This window comes from Carassius auratus, chromosome 21 (genome assembly GCF_003368295.1).
Source record: "Carassius auratus strain Wakin chromosome 21, ASM336829v1, whole genome shotgun sequence".
In the NCBI taxonomy this organism is placed as follows: Eukaryota; Metazoa; Chordata; class Actinopteri; order Cypriniformes; family Cyprinidae; genus Carassius; species Carassius auratus.
This window is the reverse complement of record NC_039263.1, coordinates 10316064-10333826: the sequence shown is the minus strand read 5'-3', so window position 1 is coordinate 10333826 and position 17763 is coordinate 10316064. Positions and strand designations below refer to the sequence as shown.

General features: G+C 36.5%; 1 protein-coding gene across 2 annotated transcripts in view; it reads left to right on the top strand.

Annotated features, from left to right (window-relative positions):
* The window catches only part of LOC113038422 (teneurin-2), a 226485-nt gene that overhangs the window by 38842 nt on the left and 169880 nt on the right, over positions 1–17763 (top strand). For both annotated transcript variants that reach the window (XM_026195811.1, XM_026195810.1), the window contains exon 2: positions 9317–9577. In XM_026195811.1, coding sequence (XP_026051596.1) covers positions 9352–9577 — 226 coding nt within the window. In that variant the 5' untranslated portion in view covers positions 9317–9351. The remainder of the gene's footprint in view (positions 1–9316; positions 9578–17763) is intronic.

The window sequence follows — 17763 nt, the reverse complement described above, 5'->3', positions numbered from 1 at the left end:
GGGTTGTGCTGGATGAGATAATAGAGACAAACTGAAGCATTCAGAGCACTTTGGTGTAATTTGGTGTAAAATAGCCTTTATTCAGTGAAATGTTTCTTTGCAGTTTATCATTTTTTATGTTTATTTTTATTATGCAGACCAGTTTAGACCTTTTTTTTTCTTTTTTTTTGTTTCGTATTGAGCCATAAATGTAATTTTAGCATAACTATTCTTTAATATAATGACATACTAGCTATTTTGTTCTAAAATAAACTTAAATATGAATTAATTATAGCTTTTCTATATTATAATCAAATTTTAGATATTCATTTTTATTATCTATTCTAAATACTAGCTTTTCATATTTGTGTTTATTATAAAGTATAATTTAGTTTCATTGATTATTAGTTATAATACATTTATAATAACATAAATAAATGTTAGCAAATTGTATTTGTATTCTACAGTATACTTAAATATTATTGGATTGTTTTTATTTCAGTTATTTTTAATTCTAATTAAATAGTTGCTTTTCTTTTATTCTGTTATTCATATTACTATAACTATCATTGTTATCTGTTTTATATTCAATTTAATATTAATGATTCCTACTTTTATTGTATTTATTATATAATAAAATCGTATTTTTAGGAAAAATATATTTAATTCTAATAATAATTAATGCATTATACTATTTTTTTAACTATATTATGTATTATAATTAAATATTAGATATTTATATTTGTATCTTAAATATACTTAAATATTCATATTTCATTTTTACAGCCATATTATAATTAAAGATTATTTTATTATCTATTATAATTTCATATTCATGTTTTTTTTTTTCATTACGTTTATTCTATAATATAGAGTTCAGACTTATATATATATAGCTATTTAAAACATCCATCAGTGGGCAAAGATGCTTCATTGCATCAGAATACACATCTTTCGACATCTACCAGCAGGGGCTTGTGAAAATCTCTGGGAGTGTGTTTCTAAGTAATAAATAATGAGCACTGAGCGAGAAAGAATAGAAAGTGTGAAGGAGACTGCTGAGAAACAAAGTATAAGTGGTGGTCATTAGATAAGCTATTAAACACGATCTAAGCTGTTTTCCGCTTGTTTTTCTGAGCTTGTTTCCATGGCACAGTTAAGGCCTTTTGCCCATCGCTGTTTGTTTGTTTCCTTTTTACGAAGCAAACCGTCCACTAGAGATTCTTGTAAAAATAAATGGAGAAAACCCCAGCGTCCCTCTCCTGATTTATCCCAGCCCAAGAGACAGAGTGCATAGCCGCCCCAGGGCTTTAGGTAAAGCAAAATTGTTCTGTGCTCGCTTTAGGGTGTACTGCACTCCGGCTGCATGCTCAGTACTGCAGTACTTTACCTTCAAAGACTACAGAACCACACAAAAGAACTTTGCGAAAAAAGAAAAAAAAAGAAAACATAGCCTCCGGTGCCCGCAGAGTGGGAGGAGATTTTGACATCGAGTTTGCAGTGTCGAAAATAGACAGTGTTCTTCTGCTGGAAAGTTCTTCAGAGCATGGAGGTGTGATTCCAGCACAGGGGGAGCAGCGAGATCTATTGCATCCTCAGCTCTGGCTGATATCATATCAGTTCCTACAGTTTTGACATTCTCTGTTTTAAAAGACTATTTTCATCAGAATCTGAATTTCCTTCCTGTCGTATATCTCAGATACTGTAACCCTGGATGCTCACATATTGTTCTTTTTTAGCAAAATGGTTTTGTGTCAAATTGGTATTCCGTCAAATGTATCTATGACAAATATCTACGATACAGTGCCCTTCGTTTTTTTTTCAAGCAGCTCTTGTAAATGCACCTGACTGTTGTGTGTTTCCAACTGTTTTAAAATCCTTTTCTGTAATGCACCATGTCTCTTTAATTATAATTTACAGCTTTTGACTACTTTTGAGAGTGAACGATGACTTGAAACACATGTTGCTTCATTTTTGATGCAATAGTTAAGTGAATAATGAGTGGAAATGAACAAGAGGAGACCATGACACGTCACTTAACTTTTGATGAAATAGAGAATGAAAACGGGCATCATTCATTTGCTCTCAATTCATTCCAAAACTATATGACTTTCTTTCTTCTGTTGAAAACAATAGACTGGAAATGAACAAGAGAGACATGCCATTTCACTTTTTAATGAAATAGTTAATTAAAATAGTATTCATTTATTCACCTTAACTTTATTTCAATTCAAACCCATATAAATTACTTTTTTTTTTTTCTGTGGAACACAAAAGAAGACATTTTTGTATAATGTTCATGCTGCTCTTTTTCATGTAATAAGTCTTCTAAAGCTTAGTGTGAAAAACTGACTGAAATGTAACTCATTATTCATTGAAAAGGAAGGAAGGAAGAAAAAAGACATACAGGTTTCAAAACACATAAAGGTGAGTAAATGATGGCAAAATTTTCATTTTTAGTTGAATTATCCCTTTTCCTTAAATTGAACCCATCAGGTACGTTCCTCATTTCTCATTCTTCCTCATCACAGCACCACCTTCTCACATCCTTATAAATCTCTCCGCTCTCTCCAGCAGCTTCTCCCCACTCATTTCCTGTTATAATTATCATTCCCCTCCCTGCCGTCTTGATCTAAGCATTTCTAATTGAACAGTCACAGTTAACAGTTGGTCATCCTGTGCGGGGCGTGAGCACCAGTCAGTCTCAGCATGGCGTTTGCTGTGGCCTTTTGTTTCTAGACTGATTAAGACACTGCTCTGCCCAAGATGGATTTTGGTGGATTAACTTTAATAGAGTAGCCCAATACGGCCTGTCCTACGTTGCCACTGAGATTCCCAAATAGATAGAGAGGTTGCATGAATTATTGACATTCAGCAGAGTTTCCGTATGGATCGTTGTTGGAGTGGTGTCTGTGTAGATCGTCTCCAATGCTGCAAACTTGACCTGTCCTTTAAAAAAATGTCTAAAGTGGCTGCAGTTGCACTCTAAACATGTTTATCTGATGCTAATGGTTGGCCTCTAGCCATCAAACTCTATTTTGACTATTGGGTGATATATGATACAGTCATTATTCTTGTGTCAATTTAAGCTGTACAAAACTGTGATTTATTGCCCACTGCAAGTAGATTTCCTCTACTCGCTTACCCAATTACCATTGGGGTTTTTTTGTGTGGTTTTTTTTTACACGCTTTACTTTGCCACGTAATGCTCACTTAAGGTTATTAGTTAAAAGAATGAAATAAAACTGTTAAATGTCATCTTTAAAAATGTCAAAATGAATAGTCATATTTATGACTTTACATAATATTGTGATGCCTAAATTCACCTTTTTTTAAACTGAATATTTTAGAACTTTTAAAATGTTTTGGTTATTGGCTACAACATGAAAATAATTATCAGTTTATTATCATTAAATGTTGATATTGGTGCATACCTACACTAAACCTCCATTTAATCCACTGTTACTTTAATCATTTTAGTAACAATGTTGCGTTTTTGTCTTTTTCTTTTTTTTAAATTAATTAATTTATTTAATTTCAGTAAATTTTAGTTATTTTTAGTAATTTAAATTAAACTAAATTGCAATGAGAAATTATTTAGATAATGTAATGGTTTTAGTTTGAATGATTTTATTTATATATTTATTTATTATTTAGCATTTTTGTATAAATTTTAGTTAAAACACGTTTACAACATGTTTAGTGCAAAAATCCCTGATTTATTCACTATTCTCTGATATCCCAGGACCAAAAGTGACATATAGAAATACAATTATTATACATCACAGTTCATTGACCATTTATTGCACTTAAATTGTACAATAAGATGGAACACTTCCTCAAATCATTGTTTAATTAGGATTTAGTTTTAGGTTGACTAATAACTCAATGATTTCATTCAGCAACTCCACTGAGATTGTTGCTTAAACGATTTTGGGGCATTTCAACATAATGTCATTGTTTAAATGTCAGTTTCGAATCTGTATTGTGTGAATAATAAACTACAGGCCTGAATCAATAGACCACTTAACCTGTTGATTTATCACCAAAAAAAAGAAGAAAAAGATTGTGTTAAATTTTTAGAGCATAATCTAATTAATATTCATAAGCCTTTAGCTTTTTTGACATCACAATCAGCACGTCTGCAATGCACATGATTATGCCAATGTTTTTGATTGGTTAGCTTTCATGTTTCCTGTTTGAACACACTTTATCAAAGGCCGGATTAATGCCAAGGGTGACATCAAACATAGGCCTATATTTATTTGAAACGTATGAAACTGTAATCTATATTTGTCATGTTATTGTTCCACAAAATAATTGATTTTCATTGCCTGCATGCCATGTCTGCCAATGAAACATTTATCAATGTAAATACCAATTGGCAATCAATAAACATAACTAGAGCGCCTCACCATATGTAAACACTGTCCTCATTAAACATATTGACAGTGCAGTGCTGTATCCAACCTGAACAATCACAGAACTGTTTCCTGCTGCCTTGCTTTCAAATTGATTCTCTTTGAAGTTTTCAATTTGTGTTTTAGTACTGTTGATTTACTGTTTTCAACCACACAACCTTTTTATTAAAGACATTTTACTTTTTAGAGTCAAATGTTCTATTAATGTAATTGAAGTTAACTGAATAATGCTTATAGTAGTAAAATGAATGCCTGGTGCCAGCACAAATTTTGATATTTTTTGATAGCATACCAGCTTTACATTTGGAGCAGAGTGGTCATATCGTATTGCTTCTCGATGCTCTAATGAGAGAAGTCGACGGAACGAGTTCAGCGCACTCTTTGGAGCTCTTGGTGTTGGCAGTACGGCGCTACAGGCGGCCATCTCCCCTGTTTGCCTCAGCACACTGAAAGAGCTTTTGCATCTTTTTAAAAACGAGGTGGCACCTGGGTAACTCAACATTGCATCTTTCTAAAGACGATGTTGTGTCTTGTTATCACCTGTGCTTTTCTGGATATGGTTGTTACCTGGCAAACCCTCCAGGGAACCGACCCTTGGGGGACCATCATTCCTCTTGCACTCCGAAACCAGTTTAGCTACCAAAGGAAGGTGTGAGCTACCCGAGGAACCTGCATGAGGGTGGTAACGTTCCGGAAGTTCTGAAAGAGCTCCAAGTGACAAAGGTTACTGCGAGTTCTCTGGGTCATGCGAAATCCACACTTGTGCTCCAGGAGTGACACCTCTGGCTGTAACTGGTCAACATGAGGGACGCTGACTTTGCATTCAGTTCCTCAAAGTCCCTGTATCCTAGACTGGCCTCTTCAGGAACACAGTCTTAAAAATGGCCCAGCAGTTCTCAGCTGCATAGGAGCAGACTGGACTGAGGCGACCCTACATGTCCTGCCCCAGTCGGCAACTGCTGCCTCCACCTGGGCGCAGCACCCCAGCCTGCTCATTGCTGAGGGTGGCCCCCTGCGTTACTCCCCACTCTCATGCATCCGCAGCAGCCAGCAAGCAAGCAGCACCTTTGAGCTGGACATAGGCAGGCTGTCTCACCCATCCAGGCCCCTGTCACACCTGGTGGTGAGGGTAAAAGCAAGAGGCCCTGGGATGGATGACCCAGAGAGAGAGGGAACTGCTTTTTGGGGGATGGTGAATGTACCTCTCCCTCCCCCGAAGGAGGGCGTGGTGGAGAAACTGGTTCCCAAAAATCTTGACGAGAGCAATTTTCTCTGTCTCTTGGTCCCGAGAGGGCATGGAGAGTCGCAGATGGACCAACAACAGACCACAATCATCCTCCTCTCTTGTCAGCAGAAAGCAGCATGCAGTTTGAAAAGCATCATCAAAGGCCCTACTCACGTACACTCTGCAAAACCGTGGAACCATGTAAGCACTGCACCGCACACTCAGACCCCTCTTCGCTCCACCCATGAACCAAGTTCCAGCATTCTACCTCGCTGCCTGATCATTATGTTAGTGGTCCCGCTGGTCCAGCTTGTACGGTGTCTGGGTGCCAGGTAGGGCTGGGCGGTATATTGAGTTTATACGATATATTGATATTTTCTTTACATATGATTTAGTATGAGGCATACATACATATTACAACATATTTTTTTATCCACATGAAAAAATGAAAACGAGATATATACCATATATCGCAAATCGCCCAAAAAAATACCAAGATATGAATTTTTGCTCATATCGCCCACCCTACTGCCTGTCTACCCAAACTGTCCCGGTATGCATTTGCCCGGTGTTCCCCCAAGTTCAGCTGCATCTGCTTCATGTCAATGAAGGCGCCCCTATGCCCCTGTCTTGCATGCAGAGATCACAGTTCTACTGGTGAAGGATATGAAGACAGGGTTTTACAGGGCACTACATCATTGTACCTAAGAAAGGCGGTGGGTTACAACCGATCTTGGACCTGCATATCTTGAACTGGGACCTTCACCGGTTACTCTACAAGATGTTGATGCAGAAATGCATTGGGTGCATCGATCAACCTGAAGGATGCGTACTTTCATGTATCGATCCTTCCGCACCAAACCATATTTGCTGAATTTTGTGGTCGAAGGACGACCATATCAGTACAAAGTCTGTCAAAGCTGTCCCTGTCACCCCATGTCTTCATGAAAGTTGCGTAAGAATCATCTGTTTCCTGTGGTGTTGTCCTGGTGGTCATCGGAGACAAGGTCTTTACAGGGGATCTGTGTCTGGGGCTCTAGTTGTCCTGGTCTCCGCTGTCTTACAGAGCTGTAGAGGTCCTCTCTAGGGTGCAGATCCACTATCTGGTCTGGATACATATTGGATCCGGGTGACTGCAGTGACCCTCTGATCTGGATACAGACTGGATCTGGTGGCTACGGTGACCTCGGAATAAGAGAGAAACAGACTAATATTAGCGTAGATGCCATTCTTCTAATGATGTAGCGAGTACATAGGGTGTTATGTGAAGTGTTTCCGGTTCCGGTTTACCTAATTAATGCAGTCTAAAAATTATTTTACGGATTTGGATATTAGAAGCACATTAGTGTGTTATGTGTAAGCCAGGTTAAAGAGATGGGTATTTAATCTATATTTAAACTGCAAGAGTGTGTCTGCCTCCCGAACAATGTTAGGTAGGTTATTCCAGAGTTTAGGCGCCAAATAAGGATTTTGATTTTGATATTCTAGGTATTATCAAATTGCTTGAGTTTTGAGAACAAGGCAGACACAGCGGATCATAATGTAACAAGAGCTCATTCAAATACTGAGGTGCTAAACCATTCAGGGCTTTATAAGTAATAAGCAATATTTTAAAATCTATACGATGTTTGATAGGGAGCCAGTGCAGTGTTGACAGGATCGGGCTAATATGGGCATACTTCCTGGTTTTAGTAAAAACTCTTGCTGCTGTATTTTGGACTAGCTGTAGTTTGTTTACTAAGCGTGCAGAACAACCACCCAATAAAGCATTACAATAATCTAACCTTGAGGTCATAAATGCATGGATTAACATTTCTGCGTTTGACATTGAGAGCATAGGCCATAATTTAGATATATACAAGATATTTATTTTAAATATTTAAAATATTTTCGAATGTTTTTTAATTCGAGTTTTTGCTGTAATTTGAATCAAATAAGTCAGCCTTGAAGTCATAAGACAAAGTCAGAACCCTCGCTGAATGTGTTTCTGGTCAGAAGAAGATAGACTTAAATTTTTTTAGGAGCAGATTTAAATTAGATCTAACAATGCTTTACCAGCTTTGCCAGCAGATATTTCCTTATTTTGGTGGTTATATTTGTCAAACATAAAACTTTCTCTAATAATAATGGACAAAATGAGTTAATCTCTTCATTTACATACTCAGGATTTAATTGGTTCAAACTCTAGTAGATCTCTGCCAATTGCCACTTTAACTATTGTAAGCGAAACCACGCTGTAATTTACAGTAAGTGGATGGGATAGCGTAGGACGGTACTTTATTAATCTTCTGGGTGAAATTGACGGTAAAAGCAACGTCTCTCTGGGATTACATTTTATAGATTGAAGTGAAAATATTGGCCTTGGCTGTGTAGTTTTTGCAGGAGAGTAATGTCCTAAAAGACCTGACAATCATTTTACAGAGGTGGAGTATCTCTTTCATTGCCCCTGTTTCCCCATATGTAACATTTAGAGTGCTTTTTTTCATGATTAAATGATGTAAAAGTCCCAAACAACAGGCTTTCTGCCAAAGACTGTTTTGATTGGATCCTCCGGTGGCTTCCATGCCTGGCTAACTCAGCACATTGACACAGATGTAGAGTGGGAGGGTGTGATAGAGACTCTGTGTCTCTACCTGATAATAAGACATCATGAGGATACGTCTGTCTCAAGCTGAAGATAGCACATTCTGTTTGGGAAGCTTGATACATTGTTGTGATGTTTAAGGTATGTATTTCTCCTGCAATATGACATCCATCGTTGATCTGCTTACAGAGTTTTCGCGGGTGGTTATCGGCTAGATCTACAGCTGATAGGGAGCCATTCGGTACAATGCGGCTTTGGGAATTTGCTAATAGAGAAGCAACTGTTGGTTTTAACAGGTACAAATAGACAATTTTTTTTCTGTTTATCAAGTTGGCATTCATAAATCGCTCTGTGGAGGCTTTTACAAAACAGAAAATCATTGTGACAACCTTTTTAACAGAAAAATGCACTCAGAATGTGTGAGTTAAAGAACTGGTACCTTGCAAATGTAACTACTTTGGGGAAATTGCTCTCAAAATGCTTTAAATTCACATGTACATATAGACACAGTATACTCACAATAAGCAATATATACTATAAATCTCAGCAGCTGTATACTGTATATTGTTACAAAAACGGTAAACTGTATTATTGCACAGTATAGTATAACTTCATTTGACTTAATTTACATACAATATACAGAAGTAGGGTTATTTTTTCGATATCGCTTTTCTCAACGATTGCTTGTATCTTTGCAAAATGTATATTTTTTATATATGTCAGGTATTTTCACCCAGCTCTGCTAAATGCAACTATAAGACAAAGATATTATGATTTTTTTTTTTTTTTTTTTGCATTCTAACCAGTTAACCAAGTGTTTTTTTAAATAATATAATTTACAACACATTAAGTACTTTATAAATGAAATAAAATGTCACCCAACAAACCTTTATTTCCTGAAAGAGTGTACCAAACTGCAGCATTTTTCAAGTGTATTTTTATAAAATAAAATAAAAATACTCAGACACACATGTAAGGGAGCATTCACACAGAACAACTGAAGTGAATAAAAAAAAGAACTGTTTTTAAGAGTTTGGCACATTATCTTCAAAAGCATGGTACATTGAAATTGCAAAGCCCTAATGTCTTCTGTGTGTTCCTCTGCAGGTAATTGACATAGTTGTCCGTTAGCTCCTGCAGTGATGGATCTGAAGGACAGACGTGAGCGCTCTCTGACACAGGGTCAGCGCAGAAAGGATCTGCACTACGCCACATCCTCTCTGGACAGTGAGAACTGCCATATAGTGTCACAGAAATCATACAGTTCCAGCAAAACACTGAAGGCCTATCAGCAGGATGGACACCTGCGTTATGGAGGATGTGTTGCAGAGCTGGTGCACCAGGAGACAGAAGAGTATGTCAGACAAGGTGAGATTGTTAACCTAATTAATATATGAATGGAAGAAATCCTAATGATGAATATGGTATCTGTCTGTTCTATTTCGTATGGTCACATTAGTGAAATACCAGCAAAAGTAAACAGACAAGAAATGTCTATTTTTATTTTCAAACCAAGCAGCTTTCTGTCGGTCAACATGGCAAATTTATAGTATTTAGTATTATAGAATAGTATTTACTGTATTTAACAAATGTATGTGGAATTGTTAAGTGCATGCCGGAAACAGCAGTCTTTAGGTCAGAGTTTTCTCATTAGTTTGGGCTTTGATGCAAATGCCATCATTGATGAGTATTATTAATTTAACCCACATTATCCTCTTGTAATAAAAACAGTGAAGATAATTTTCTGTGGTGAAGATAATTTTTCAAATAACTAATGGAAGATAAATTAAGGATTTATTTTATATTATTTAAAGAGCCTGGATACATTATGCCATGGTTCCCAATTTTTTTTTTTTTTTTGGTCTTTACATTTCACAGAAGCATTTATATAAAATTGTAATAAAAAAAATCTAATTATATGCCATTTCATTTGTACAGTGAGGATGGTCATATAAGAGTGTAATTTCAGTGATTGCCATATGAATATAATTTAGCTCTTTCAGTTGATGTGTGTATTAATTTTGATCACAACCAAGAATCTTTACAGATATTTCTTTTTGGCAAAAGCTGTATTCTGTCTGGTATTTAGCCATGAACTTATTTGTTGATTAGGGTCAGATCACAGAGGAGATATTCTTTTGGTAAATAATACAAAAAAAGTATTCTTATCCTTAGAGACCAAGGACCAAGAAAACCCAACTGTTACGCGAGCAGGTATTGTTTTGCTCAAAAAAATCTTGCAATGAAGTGTTAACTTGTTATAATTACTTTTCCACCAACAGACCTTATTCAATTATTGCACAGAAAATAGATGGTGAAAAAGAAAGGCTTTGAAAATTTTGTGCCGTGTCGAAAGCTGTCCTTACAAACACACCTTTAGCAAGGTTTGTTAAAATCAGAGAGATAATAGAGGTGAGATGCTGTATTGAAGTAGAAACCTTCATCCTTTCAATATCTGCACACTATTTCTCACCTTTTAAATTTCATCTAGTTAAAAAACTCTAGTAGAGTTTTTAGATTTTAGAATGACTGGAATTTGCAACAGCTTACTTGCATCATACAAACAGTTTTTATCTTATATTTATACTTTTAAAATAGCCCTTAGTTTTCTCATTTTTGTGTCATTCATGAAAAAATCCCATCATTCCATAAAAAGATGAGAGACTGAAAAAAACTTAATTAAAATGGGTTAAATGTACCAAAGACATCAAATCAACATATTACTATGATTCCTGATGGATAATGTGACACTGAAGACTGGATAATGATTTAATATATGAAAATAGAAAACAGCATTTTAAACTGTAATAATATTTCACAATATTACTGTTTAAATGTGTTTCTTGATTAGATAAATGCATCCTTCATGAGCAAAAAGGACTTCTTTTAAAAACAATAAACATTTCCTACTGAAATTTTCAATTTCAACAGTAGTGTATACAGTATTTACGTGGAGGTTTATGAATTGCTATTTCCATCAATAAATAAATACATACATGCATACATACATATATATATAATTTGGTTACACTTGTGAGATTTGGGTTAACTGCAAGACAACTAAAAGAGTGTGTATTTATTAATCACAAACTTATTATTAATCAACTACACTACTACATTATTATGATTATGTTTGAGGTTTTCCACTCTCGGTTTCCCAAGTCCGGATTGCATCCAGGATCACCATACGGTTATTCTGTCAGAATTCCACCAGCACAGTATTGCTGTGGAGACTCGGCCAAACTTCCAATGCAGCCTGAAGCGTTTTTTTTTTTTTTTTTTTTTGTCAGGTTTTGATTCGGGAATGTCCAGGAGAGGGATGCTGCCTGTCATTCATTGTGTGTGTGTGTGTGTGTGTGTTTCACAGGCTTCTGTTTTCCATAGATGCTGGCTCAGGTGTAGATTAAAAAAGGAACGAAACAGAAAATCTTTAATAGACAGAGATGAGATGTGCTGCACTAGCAGTGTCCACATCTCATTATAGCAAAGTTTCATCTACCTAAAGCAAGAGGTGACCTTGTCGTCACTTTTCTCCTTCACCGTGTGCTATAAAAATAGCCCAAACCACTGAGACTGAGCTGCACACTGCTGTCTCATCTTCAGAGTGGATCAGACAGGCTCAGACTTACAGAGAGAAAATGATAGACACAGAACCACGACTAGCAGTCTCTAGCTTTCAGTAGCCTGAGGTTTCTGGTCTACACATTTATTTTGTTTTATTTCATTTTTTTACCTGCCAGCTGTAGTCTGCTCCACATTACATCTGAACAAACTCACTGTGTATATGCTCATATGGTCGAGGGAGGAGTTTTTGGTTGTAGGACGCTCCAAGCTGGTGGTCCATGGCCATAGTGAGCGAACAGGGCTCCGCAGGCAGCTTTGCATCAGTAAAGGCCATATGGCAAGGGAGCTTGGGAAGTATGGGAGCACTCGTTATGGACATTTGTGGAAAGGAGTGCTCTGCCTCTTAGGCAGCCCAGAACCCTCTCATGGTCCCTTTAGTACACTTTTTTTTCAGCGCAACATCTGGTAGCATGTGCTTATCGTCCTCCATTCCAGCTCTTACTAAGCAGAGCTGCTCCAAACATAGCAGAACATTGAGATTACAGTATGGGTAATCTGGGTAAAGGGGATACGGGAGAAATGATGATAGAGGAGAGTGAATCAGGCGGAAAGCAGTAACTAGATCCATCTCTATGAACCTGTTTACACCTGGGATTAACATCCAGCTCAGATGATCCAATCAGAAGTGATCAGACCAGACGGATTACAGTTTATACTTGGTATTGACACGTCGCGTGTCAAATGCATGGCTGGTGACCACTTCTGATCGGATTACATCAAGTGAATCGTCTCTAATTTCATGACCACACACATCAGATCAGCCTGCCGTTTACTGATAATGTCTTTCTTATGGCTGATACGATACAGGTTATTTTTTATCTCTGATAACCGATATGCAGAATTTGAATGACATTTTTATTTCTGCTTTTCAGCAAAATTAAGAATTTAAATTAAGAATTTCATGATAGCTATTATAAATAATTTGCCATTTATTATTATTATTATTATGATTATTAATGTAAAGTTGTTTTGATATTCCTTTGTGAACTACAGTAAATTGTGATACATTTATTTTGGTCTTTGTTTCAAACCCTTGTTTTCATGCAGTAATTTTGTTATATGAGTAGGTGGTCCACGTTGTCCTTGTTGCATCAAGAAGCAAATTCAATGAGGATTTATGCATCCCTAAAGTCATTTTTCACTGGTAATCTTCACCTCCACTGTAGCTCTCCAATGTATTTGATGCAAGATGAACTCCAATAACATCAAACCTCTATGGTTTTTGAGTGCCTCGTAATCAAACACAATGTCATCAAACCTGCACCATATTTGATCTATTTGATCTGACAGTAGTAAAGGTAAAATGTTGAATGAATAATGATGTTATTTTTTGGCCTGTTTCTTACACACTTTTTCATTTGGCTTCAGAAGACTTGGAATAGTAATACTTTTATGATACTTTTTTCTTGATTAGCTCCAAATGAGCTTGATTAGCTTCAAATTAGCTTGATTAGTTCCATGGATCTTCAAAGGAAGCTGATTGAAGCCCCCTTTTTCTTTTTCATGAAAAACTAACAGGGATGGAAAAACATTAGAGGGAGTATTTAGTGGCAATTTTCATTTTTAGTGAACAACTTCTTTAATACCAGGTGTAAACTGGACCTTAGGTGCACTATCTGCAAAGCCTTAAAGGCACAATATGTAAGTTGTCGCCACTAGAGGGCGCATTTTCAAAACAAACAAAGAAACAAAAGCATAGTTTGATGATGTTGTGACTGAGTGTGGAATCATGGGAGTTTGTCGTCTTCATCCTCACAGCTGATGCAATCCAAAAGGACTCAGGCAGAAATCATGTTGTTTATGTATGAGCTACACGATGACACTATCGACATGGTTCATGTCACTAGTTATAATGGCTCATTTCTTTGGATTTAAACATTGTTCAAAACATTTGGGATACTGTACACAAGTACACAAGTCAGCATAATATATAATACTGTTCTAGTGGTTTTTGGAATATCATAATAAAACAATCTTACATTGTGCCTTTAAGCTTGCAATATTAAAAGAATAAGTAGTCTGTACTTTTCCTTTTTGAATTTTGCTCTCCCGCATGATGGCTAATTTTAGATCTGCATCATACAGGCTTGTCGCTCAAGATCAATACCAGTGTGACTGCATCACTTTCAGGTTTCGATTTGTTTGGCGTAAGAGTAGGTAGTTTAACAAGCTCTTGATAGGATTTTCATCCACAATACAGCCGGTGGCCATCAAAGTCGACAGAAGTACGTGAGCAACGCTCACAGTCTTTAACTGACAATGAAAAGCAGATTATATTTTAATGGCGTCGCAACGTTTTCCTACACCCACTACCAGTTACAGGAGCTTTGAAGTATTGTGGGGGGCCAGGTGAGTCTCTATCGCAATTAGAGATAATTTCCATGTTGAAGAGGGACATTAGGCCTCTGCTACAGTGTGGTGTGTAATGGGCAGTGCTCGAGATATAATATTGATGGGAGAGCTCTTACTGGAGACTGTAGTGGAATAAGAATGAGAATGCACTGTGAATGAGAAGCTAAAATGGAGAAGATGAGTTAGCTGGTGTATAAACACCTAAACAGACCTATCTTGATGGCTGCTGGTTTTTCTATTCATGGAGATGTCGACCTCATAGCAAGAGGCAGTATGTTTTTGTGCTGTTGCATATGGATAATTAAAAAAATGGTTGATACAATGGATTGCATTTACTGTATAAGCATATTTTCTGCTTTCCATTCTGTGATGGCCTTGATTGTCTCATGGCATCTTTCTCTCTTTGTTTCTCTGTTCCCCTCTTCACTTCCCAATCTCTTTTTTTCTTATAATTTACAGTAATATGGACAATGCAAAGCAATATTTGCTTTTTGTAATGCATGTACAGTATGTATAGTATTTTGAATGATTCAACAGTTCATGTTATGTTAAGGCAAAAATGCTTTTTGCTAATGTCGAATAGCTAGGCTCAGTTTTAGCCTTCATTCTGGCTCCAATCTGGTATGTTTGGTGGCTGGTTACAATAGTGCAAGCTCATTGAAATTTTGCAAGAAAAGGTTAATTATCTATTGTTAATAGTGTAGCTCATACAGAAGTCCCTTTCAAACTAAGCAGATTTCTGTTGGTCAGTGCGGTGAGTCATTGTGACTAACTTTAACCCATCACAAAATCAGTGTGAGGAAATAATTTGCCCTCAATCAAAAACCCATTTACATGGACTCCTTTTGAAATTAATGTGTTTTTTCTGTGAAAGTACATGCAACTGCACCTTAACACCCACTTTTCGCAATCCAATCAAGTACCATACTACAATATCTATTGTCAAGCTAAATATTTCAGAATATGGAAGTAAGTTTGGGTAATAGCAATGTATATTGACTATTAAACTATATTGAAAACCGTGTCAAACCATGTATGGCAGTCATTGTAAGTGCCTATTTCAGGAAAAAATGGTTAAAGGTCAGGAAACATCAATGTTGTTGGTTCGAACCACACAAAGGGCAATTCTTGAGCTATCATCTGTGCATTTGAGCAAGCCGCTTAACCTCAGGTTATTCCAGGGGGATTGTCCCTGGAGCCTGCTGTAGAGAGTGATTGTGTTTGTGTGTGTGTGTGTGCGTGCACATCAGTTTAGTGAATTGGCCTGTATATTTTACACATTTGTGCTGTTTGGTTGTTGAGTATTGACACCATTGTTGTTGTTTGGTTATAATTTAGATTATAGAAAAAACAAAAGGAGGACTGAACGGTGCACTTAAACATCATGTCAATATTTAATTTGCCAGACGTACATTGTTAATTACTCATCTGTTCTTCTTTTCTGCAGGCAGTTTTATTTTTAACAAAATTATGTAACAGCTTAATTTGTTATCTGCATGGCTCTGCGTCTGTCTTTTGGGTTATGTTCCATTTCGTTCTCAAGAAACGAGACATGTTTGAAACTTAATGTGTAAAGATTATAGCTCTTTAATATTTGAATACATTATGACTTTAACTGGAGGAGTAATGCTATTTTGTAAGACGTTAAAATTATTTAGTCAGCCATATGCTCTCTAAATCTGAGAACACAGGGATATTGTAAGCAGCTGTGGACTGAAGGTGCTAAATTTGTGGCAAGGCAAACATTTAGCCACAAATTAATGAACTGCAAACTGAACTCTGGGAGAGATATTAATTATGAAAATAGTTTTCTAATTATTTTTTCCTGGTCACAATTAAACTCATTATGGAAATAATGTGGTGTGAATTAAATGAATGCTTACAATACATATATTACTATACTATAATTTGGCTATATTTTTAAGCAAAATGCTAGGAAATACACTATGTGGATGTAGATTATCTCTGACTGACATATATATGTTTACCTTGAATGCTTATTTAATGATAATCTGTCATAGTGTGTTTTGTTGTTGTTGTTGTTTTTTTTTTTTTTTTTTTTACATCTATAGGGGACCCAGCACTGGTCCCTGAGGAACTCCTCACTGTCCTCTATAAGAAAAAGAAAAATAACTTTTTTTCTTATTTAAAAAAAAGCCATTTATCTCTCCCCTCCCAGTGTGTGGCTTTGATATGGTTATCTATGGGCTCAAGGGCAGGTCTTGTACAAATTATGCCAGAAAACTTCTGGCCTCTTCTCAGCCCATCTTTCAAACATTTAATGCTTGGTCTTTAGTACCCCCAAGGTCAGTGATGTACTTCATTTAGTATTGGACATTGTGTTCAAAGAAAAAAACTTGATTATGGTTAATTTCAGAAATGTTCTTTTCTTTTGAGTGATCAACCACGGTGGTTTCACATTGAATGAAGAAATGAAGATCTAGAAAATGAGTCATACAAGTTTGACATGAGATTTATTTATTTATTTGTGTTAAAAGTTTGAACTTTACTGTCTGGGGGAAAAAAGGTTTTCTTCAGTGAAAGGGGCTTTGGCATTTTGCTGTTCTCCTTGCACTCAAAGTAACCTATTGCTCTTAGTCACACCCAACACCTGGACTCTCAGAGTTTTTAAGTTGGCTCATTTGCAAAAGGCAAATGGTAAGCCAGTGGAGTGAACCCTAATTTCTCACCCCCTCCAGACCCTAATGGGCTCTAATGCAAGTATCCAGGGGTTCATAAGCCTTGCAAATTAGACTGGAAATGAAAATTGGCTCTTTTATGAGAAAAAAAAAGTGCCTTATAACTTGTCTAAAATAAGCCTCATGAAAGCCTGATTAGCTTCATGCATGTGAAAGAAAAGGTATTGTGCCCCACCATACTTCTCCCTCCCTTTTTTTCTTTTACAAGTAATGATGTGGTAGCTTTGATACCATTACTTTTGGAATAATGTCAAACCTGATGCATCTAAATCTGAACGCAGGCTGCATACGTTTTTAAGTTCCATGCTGATGGTGCTCTGAAACAGAAGAACATATGTTGCATGCGTATTCTCGTCACTACATAAATTTACAGCTGAACCGGATGGACTATTCTGACGATTCTTATCATACTTTTCTTAACCTTGACAGTGTATTTTTCTGGGCAGTCTATGGGGCAGTCACAAGCCTCCCGGTTTTCATCCAAATTATCTTAAATTGTGTTCCGAAAGCAACAAAGCTTTTACGGACTTGGAACAACATGGGTGTAAATAATTCATGACAAAATTTTAATTATGGGGTTGAGTATCATTGTATTTTGTAATATATCTAGTATCTGAAATTTACTGACCTGTTCTGTCATAGTTTCGCCATGCTGTTGAATACCTGTACAACATTTTCCTATTGTCAGCGATGAACATGCAGCTGTTGTTTTAATGGTTGCATTGCTGATCAAAGGTAAACTTAAGAAAGCAGAGGCATAAATAATAAAAGTGGCATAACAAAAGGATGCAATGCTCTGATGTCACAAATGGCGTTTAAAGAGGAGAGCCAGCCAGAGGAGCTCTCATGAATAAAAGACCCAGACGAGGAAACAGCCGT